Raw genomic sequence first — 7,660 nt, 5'->3', positions numbered from 1 at the left:
GCTATCATTGGTGATGATAGCCAGTAAGCCAGGTCGTCGCTTCTGTAAACTAGCCACACAGCTCAGCGGGCCTTACCTGGTAAACATCGTTTAACTTACTAGTTTTGTAATGTTATTGAGCGTGTAACGGTGCTGCTATTGTGCTGTTGATGTTGTTGTTGTGTTTGTAATGCTGTTGTCCACGCTGTTGTGATTGTGTTGCGGTTATGCCGCTGTTTGTTGTTGTGCTATTGTTGTCATGTTGTTGTCATGTTGTTGTTGTTGTGATTGTCAGTGCCCCCCATTAGGTTCTGGGAGCCCCCCAAGGGCAGATCCCCCCCCTCCCCTCCCCCCCCTCCCGTTGATGAGCGACAGAAGGGGGCAGGGCGGTTGGGTGAGACCCAGGGGCACAGAATGACCCCCTCATTCTGGGTGACCCTGGCGGGTGTTGTTGTTGTTGATGTTGTTGTTGTTGATGATGTTGTGGATGTTGTTGTTATTGTTGATGTTGTTGATGATGTTGATGATGTTGATGATGTTGTTCATGTTGTCGATGTTGTTATTGTTGATTATATTGCTGATGATGTTGCTGATGATGTTGTTATTCTTGACGATGATGATGTTGTTGTTGTTGTTGATGTTGTTGTTGCCGTACCGTGACCCCCGCGATGGCGGGCGCTCCCCCCGCCACCAGGCCGTGGACCCCCCTCAGCGCGTGCTCCGGCTCACGGCTGGGGAAGCGCTTGCGGGAGAGTTCCTCCAGCGCCGACAGGAACTGCGGGACCGTGATGACACGCGCCGTGCGCTCCCTGGGGAGTGGGGGGGGGGGGCAAGGCAAGGATGTTGACTACCTCGCCTAGTACACAGGAGGTCGTGGGTTCGATCCCTACTCTGACGCCTGCTGCTGTGTATTTGGAGTTTGCGTGTCTCTCCCTCCCCGTGGTCGCGTGGATTTTTCTCCGGGTCCTCCGGTTTGTCCATGCACATTTCGAATCAACATCACGCGTTTAGATGATTTGGCTGCTGCTGCTGCTGCTCTCCATGTTTAGGTGACAAGCCACTTGGCTGAGCTGCCACTTGCGATAGCAGAGAGCTACGTAGCGCAGGGGGACTTACCTGCTAAAATCAAATATTTTTAGAACTAGTTTTAGTTTCATATAAATAAAGGTGGGGCGCATACGTAGAGAGAGAGAAAGGAGTGAAGATTGAGGGGGGTAGGGGAGCAGAGGGATGATAGTGGGGGGCACACAGAGAGAGAGTCGAGGGTCTCTGATCGGGGATGAGGCCGGTGGCGAGGGAGGGGTCCGCTCGTTGGTTCTGTCATGGGCGGAGTTTGTTGGGGGGAGGTCGGGGCAAACTGGACACCTTCATTAATTTATTTTCAGTAGTCAATAATTAAAATTTAAAAAAATATTTATGATATGCACCCACGATGCTTAATGTGAGGGACGATATATATAGAAATCACCAACATCACCACCACCAGCACCACCACCATCACCACCACCATCACCACCACCACCAGCACCACCACCAGCGCCAACATCACCAGCACCACCACCATCACCACCACCATCACCACCACCAGCACCACCAACACCACCATCTCCACCATCATCACCACCAGCACCAGCACCACCACCAACATCACCACCGTCACCAACACCACCATCACCACCATCATCACCACCAGCACCATCACCACCACCACAAGCACCACCACCAGCACCAACATCACCAGCACCACTACCATCACCACCACCAGCACCACCATCACCACCACCAACACCACCATCACCACCATCATCACCACCAGCACCACCACCAACATCACCACCAAAATCAGCACGGTGACCTCCACCACTTCCACTACCAAGCAAAGACAAATATCCCCGTATAGACTTAACAGACTGTTGGAGCAAGTGCGTTAGCGAGCACCGATGAAGGCCGGAACGGCACACGAGGGGGTGGGTGGCCAGCACCACGCCCGGCCGCCTTTGTCTCCCTAGTGGTGATGTTTTTACACAGCGCTCCAGGTACTCAATTGAGGCTGAGTCGACCTAGGGGAGGAGGCCAAGGACCGATAATCGTCACCGCTGTTGGCCGCGAACGGGATTCGAACTCGGGTCGCCGGGTTCGTAGCGCAGCGTAGCGCTAACCGCTACACCGCCGCTCCCCACTACCATCACCAACATCGCCATCCACAACATCACCAACATCGCCATACACAACATCACCAACATCACCAACATCGCCATCCACAACATCACCAACATCACCAACATCGCCATACACAACATCACCAACATCACCAACATCGCCATACACAACATCACCAACATCGCCATCCACAACATCACCAACATCGCCATCCACAACATAACCAACATCACCACCGCCTACGGCTGCGGCTCATTGCCGTGCGCGTTATTTCACGTGGCTGTCGTCATGAGCTTAAGCGAGGCGATCGATCGATCTCTGAGTGACGCAGCGATCGATCGATCTCTGAGTGACGCAGGCTCAGCCCCAGCTGCCGCAGGGCGGCGCCCGAGGACCGACGGAGCCGTCCGAGCCTCGGACACGAGCGCGGTTGGCCACGTGCGGTGCGAAAGAAGTTCAGCGTCCGTCCGTGCGCGCACGGACAGCCGACCAATCAGGCGCGCCCGAAGCGATTAATTGAAACTGCGATGTGTGGATAACGTCGTCGACGTCGATGTCGTTGTCATCAGCCATGGTCAATCCACCGCTGGATGAATGAAGGCCTCCCCTCCGTTGTCATCTGCTGTCGTTTTCATGGCTGGAGTGTCACATTGATATCGTTGCAGGGAGACCGTCATCATAATGGCGAACGTCGTCATCCTCATCATCGTCGTCAACATCGTCGTCAGCTGCCAACCTTTGTGGCGGATAAGGTCAAAAGCATCGTCATCATCAATCATCCACAGCCATCGTCTAATGTCAACGTCGTCATTGGTGGCTAACGTCACCATCGTTGCTCTCTCCACCAGCACCATCAGCGTTTCCACCAACACCAAAGACAAAGGTCCCCCGTATAGCCGTAAAATACTGTTGGGGCAAGTGCTGTTAGCGAGGAGCACCTATGAAAGCCGGAACGGCACACGAGGGGGTGGGTGGCCAGCACCACGCCCGGCCGCCTTTGTCTTCCCAGTGGCGATATTTACGCACTGCGCCAGGTACTCATTTGAGGCTGAGTCGACCTAGGGGAGGCCAAGGACCGGTTCAGATAATCGTCACTGGGTGTTGGCCGTGAGCGGGAATCGAACTCGGGTCGCCGGGTTCGTAGCGCAGCGCACTAACTGCTACACTACCGGAACCCCACACCTGGCCCACCACCTCCAACATCACCGCCATCATCAGCATCCCCACCATGATCCCATCTTAACACCATCACCTCGTACACCGCCTCCACCATCACCATGGTGACCACCACCAACAGCACCATCACCAACATCACCACCAGCACCACCATCATCACCACCACCAGCATCAACATCACCACGAGCACCAACATCACCACTAGCACCACCAGCACCACCAGCACCACCATCAGCATCCCAAACCATGATCCCATCTTAACACCATCACCTCGTACACCGCCTCCACCATCCCCATGGTGACCACCACCAACAGCACCATCACCAACATCACCACCACCAGCATCACGATCAACATCACCACCAGCACCAACATTATCACGATCAGCATCACCACGGGTGCCGTGGCGCTCGCTCACTTGACTTTGGAGAAGACGATGTCCACGTCCGTGGCCGTCACGCGCTTCCCGTCCGCCACGCGGCAGTCGCGGCAGAGCTTGGCCCAGTTCTTGCCGTTCAGCTCCGCGCCGCTCGCCTTGGGGTCACCGTGCAGCGCGAAGCGACGGAACGCCTCCTCCAGCTCCCTGGGGTCCACGGGAGCTTCTCCTGCCCCACCGCCTCCTGATGCACCTCCCGCTCCTCCCGTCTCAGCCGCCTCGGCTCCATTCTCCACCTGCGCGGGGCTCGCTTCTCCTGCCGACATCACCACGGCGTCTCGACCGGCACCCCCCCCCCTCCCCGCGGGCAAATAGCGAGATGAGATATAGCGAGGAAGCAGCGATGGGGTTATGGATGATGGGCGGTGGTGGTGGTGATGGAGGTGAATGCGTGTGGTGATGGAGATGGGTGTATGGATGATGAATGATTTTGGTGGTGGTGGTGATGATGGAGATGGGTGTATGGATGATGGGCGTGTGTGACGAAGCCGGTAACGATGAAGGATGTGAGTGAGGATGATGGGTGATGTGAATCGGAGATGCGTGCTGCGGTTGGTGATGGACCTGACGGTTGTGATGGTGGTGGTGAAGGTGTCAGTGATAGAGATGATGATGATGATGACGACGATTGGAGGAGGGGGAGATGCTCGCGACAGAGGCGTGGGGCGTGGTGACGGCGGTGCTGATGTTGCTGATGGCGATGCGCGCAGCACCGCGCACGGACGAGCGAGGGGGGGGGGGCACCACGTGACGGAGGCGTCGTTCCAGTCGACGGCTCGAGGCGGGTCGAGCTCGAGGCGGCCCACGGGCGGAGGAGCGAAACGCGACGTTGCTGCTGCTGCTGCCGCTGCTGCTGCTGCACCTGCCACGGGGAGGGAGGCGGAACGTGCGCGGAATGAGAGCGGCGAGCGCGATGTGACGCCCCCCATCCACCCTGACCCCCCCTCCCCTCACCCCACCCCCACCTCCCGCTCCTCCTCCTCCTCCTCACCCGTCCATTAGCTTCCCACCGCACTCCCATCCAATATCCCGCACATCTCCTCCCTCCATCAACCCCACACACAATGCCCCCCCCCCCCTCCAGACTTCTCCACCCCCTCATCAATTGCCATCCCAAAGTCTTCAATTGTCTGCCCCCACCATTATCCCACCCCTCCCTATCCCTAGCCTCTCATCCCCACTCCCCCCCAACAACCCCCCACCCCACCACTCTCTTAACCCCCCCCTCCCCCCATTATCTCGCCCCCACACAATAACCTCTCAACCCCCCCCCCTTGCCCTCGAAATCCCCCCTCCCTCCCCCACTGCCACCAACCTTTAGCGCGTGATGCAATGATCCTGTTCCTGCGAATCGACTCCCGTCGATTCGCAGGACTCGTCCATCGCATCGAGTCCATCGAGACTAAAACTTCATTTGGAGCTTTCGTGACTGCAGGAATTACTCTTTGGTTCTTTCGGTAAAGTCACGTAGAAAGAACAATAAATACAATTATAGCATACGACGTTTCTATTGCAACACACGCAATCATCATCAGGTACAAATGAAAGAGCCATCCGAACCTCCGACACGAGCGCGGTTGGCCACGTGCGACGCGAAAGAAGTTCAGCGTCCGTCACAGAGAGTCGGCAAACACAACAGTCAACACCCTACCTGGTTGATTACGTTCTTCCACAGATTGCACTGGAGGAATCCGATGAGCTATAAAGCGCTTTTCCCACGGACGAGACGAACACACGCGCACGGGCCGTAGCGCGAATAACAATCCGACTTAACAGTGTGGTCCAGATGTCTTGTGACGTTCGTACCCGTCCCTACTGAGAAATAAAATATGCAATAGGCGACGTTTAGGGCAATGGTTCTTCTTTAGAGTGACAGCAGTGAATTTACCATGGCCGCTGATGATAATGGTTATATAAATATATTAACGTGACCTTATCCGGCCACTTGAAGCTGCTACATTCACAGTGTTTTAAAAATATAAATGTAACATGGATACTGTAATTGAATCGCGAGCACTCATAGAATGAGAAGTCCGCAGATATCACGCGGGAGCGGTGGTGGTGGTGGTTGTTGTGGGGAGCGGTGGTGCGGCGGTTAGCGCGCTGCACTACAAACCCCATAATCTGAGTTCGATTCTCGCTCACGGCTACCAATAATCAGTGACGAATATCTGAACAGGTACCTGGGCCTCCCCTAGGTCGACTCAGCCTCAAATGAGTACCTGGTGCGGTGGTGTGTAAACATCGCCACGAGGGAGACAAAGGCGGACGGGCGTGGTTGCTGGCCACCCAACCCTCGTGTGCCGTGGCGGCCTTCATAGGTGCCCGCTAGCAGCACTTGCCCTACAGTCTGTTAAAGGCTATACGGCGGAGCTTTAGCTTTGCCTTTGGTGGTGGTTGTTGTTGTTCTGTGCGCCGGGCAGAAGGGCGTGGTGTATCTGTGCAGGGTGTAAACATCGCCACTGGGGAGACAAAGGCGGCCGGGCGTGGCACTGGCCACCCACCCCCTCGTGTGCCGTGCCGGCCTTCACAGGTACTCGCTGACAGCACTTGCCCCAACAGTCTGTTAAAGGCTATACGGGGGAGCTTTGTCTTTGTGTGTGTGTATTTCAAAGACAGTTTGTGTTCCACAGCCTGCGAGAGGCTACACGGGTCGCTTCGTCTGTATTTGTGTGTCTGGACCCCTCCCCCCACCCCACCCCGAGCCCCGCGCCGACCTTAATAGGCGCTCGCTGACAGCGCTTGCCCCAACAGCCTGCGCAGGATACACGGGGGACCTTTGTCTTTGTGTGCGTTGTTTTGTTTATTTCTGCAGTAGGAAGGGCGGGTGAGGGGCGGGGTGAGGGGCAGGGTGAGGGGCGGGGTGAGGGGCGGGGTGAGGGGCGGGGTGAGGGGGGGCGATGGGGGGGGCAGAGAGGATGGGGGGTGAGGGGCGGGGTGAGGGGGGGCAGTGAGGATGGGGGATGAGGGGGGGGCAGTGAGGATGGGGGGTGAGGGGCGGGGTGAGGGGGGGCAGTGAGGATGGGGGGGTGAGGGGGGGGGGCAGTGAGGATGGGGGGTGAGGGGCGGGGTGAGGGGGGGGCAGTGAGGATGGGGGGTGAGGGGCGGGGTGAGGGGGGGGGCAGTGAGGGGGGGGCAGTGAGGATGGGGGGTGAGGGGGGGGGCAGTGAGGATGGGGGGGTGAGGGGGGGGGCGGTGAGGGGCGGGGTGAGGGGGGGCGATGGGGGGGGCAGAGAGGATGGGGGGGCAGTGAGGATGGGGGGTGAGGGGGGGGGGCAGTGAGGATGGGGGGTGAGGGGCGGGGTGAGGGGGGGGGCAGTGAGGATGGGGGGTGACGGGCGGGGTGAGGGGCGGGGTGAGGGGGGGGGTGAGGGGGGGGGCAGTGAGGATGGGGGGTGAGGGGCGGGGTGAGGGGCGGGGTGGGGGGGTGAGGGGGGGCAGTGAGGATGGGGGGTGAGGTCATCCCTGTGAAGACGAGAGCCGTGATGTCCGTGACGTCACCGCGTCGAAGCGTGCCGTCACAGTTTCATCATCAACATCAGCAGCAGCGGTATTACACTGATGATGATTATCCTGAGCATCATCATCAGCAGCAATATTGCACTGATGATGATGATTATCATCCTGAGCATCATCATCAGCAGCATAAGGCGCACCATCACCAGTAGCAACATCATCAGCAGTTGCTGTAGCAGCGGCATCACCCATCACGCGCACACCCATCACACGCAGCATCAAAGACAAAGCTCTCCCTTGTAGCCTTTACAGACTGTAGGGGCAAGTGCTGTTAGCGAGCACCTATGAAGGCCGGCACGGCACTCGAGGGGGTGGGTGGCCAACAACCACGCCCGGCCGCCATTCTCTCCCTAGTGGCGATGTTTACACACCGCACCATGTACTGATTAGAGG

General features: G+C 57.7%; 1 protein-coding gene across 2 annotated transcripts; it reads right to left on the bottom strand.

Moving 5' to 3' along the window:
* Positions 1-351: 351 nt before the first annotated feature.
* LOC144735179 (uncharacterized) lies at positions 352-6,593 on the bottom strand. 2 transcript variants are annotated; one of them, XM_078617632.1, is made up of 4 exons: positions 5,403-6,593; positions 5,067-5,202; positions 3,734-4,613; positions 352-788 (listed from the first exon to the last, which is right to left on the bottom strand). In XM_078617632.1, the coding sequence occupies exons 2-4, from the start codon at positions 5,146-5,148 to the stop codon at positions 581-583; spliced, it is 1,170 nt and encodes a 389-aa protein (XP_078473758.1). In that variant the 5' UTR covers positions 5,149-5,202; positions 5,403-6,593; the 3' UTR covers positions 352-580. The 2 variants fall into 2 exon arrangements, with proteins under 2 accessions (XP_078473758.1, XP_078473757.1); XM_078617631.1 differs by having other exon boundaries at positions 5,067-6,593.
* Positions 6,594-7,660: the final 1,067 nt, after the last annotated feature.

Source organism: Lampetra planeri, chromosome 54, assembly GCF_965212315.1.
Source record: "Lampetra planeri chromosome 54, kcLamPlan1.2.h2, whole genome shotgun sequence".
Taxonomy (NCBI): domain Eukaryota; kingdom Metazoa; phylum Chordata; class Hyperoartia; order Petromyzontiformes; family Petromyzontidae; genus Lampetra; species Lampetra planeri.
Note: the sequence above shows the minus strand (reverse complement) of the source record. Positions and strands in the feature narration are given on the sequence as shown.

What these genes read in the sequence shown, in the direction of transcription:
- LOC144735179 (XM_078617631.1), bottom strand. Translation starts at nt 5,148, where the DNA reads ATGGACTCGATGCGATGGACGAGTCCTGCGAATCGACGGGAGTCGATT. An exon ending in CATTGCATCACGCGCTAAAG is followed by an intron (nt 4,614 to 5,066) that starts GTTGGTGGCAGT and finishes TCCCCGTGGCAG; the next exon opens with GTGCAGCAGCAGCAGCGGCA. An exon ending in ATCGTCTTCTCCAAAGTCAA is followed by an intron (nt 789 to 3,733) that starts GTGAGCGAGCGC and finishes CCCACTCCCCAG; the next exon opens with GGAGCGCACGGCGCGTGTCA.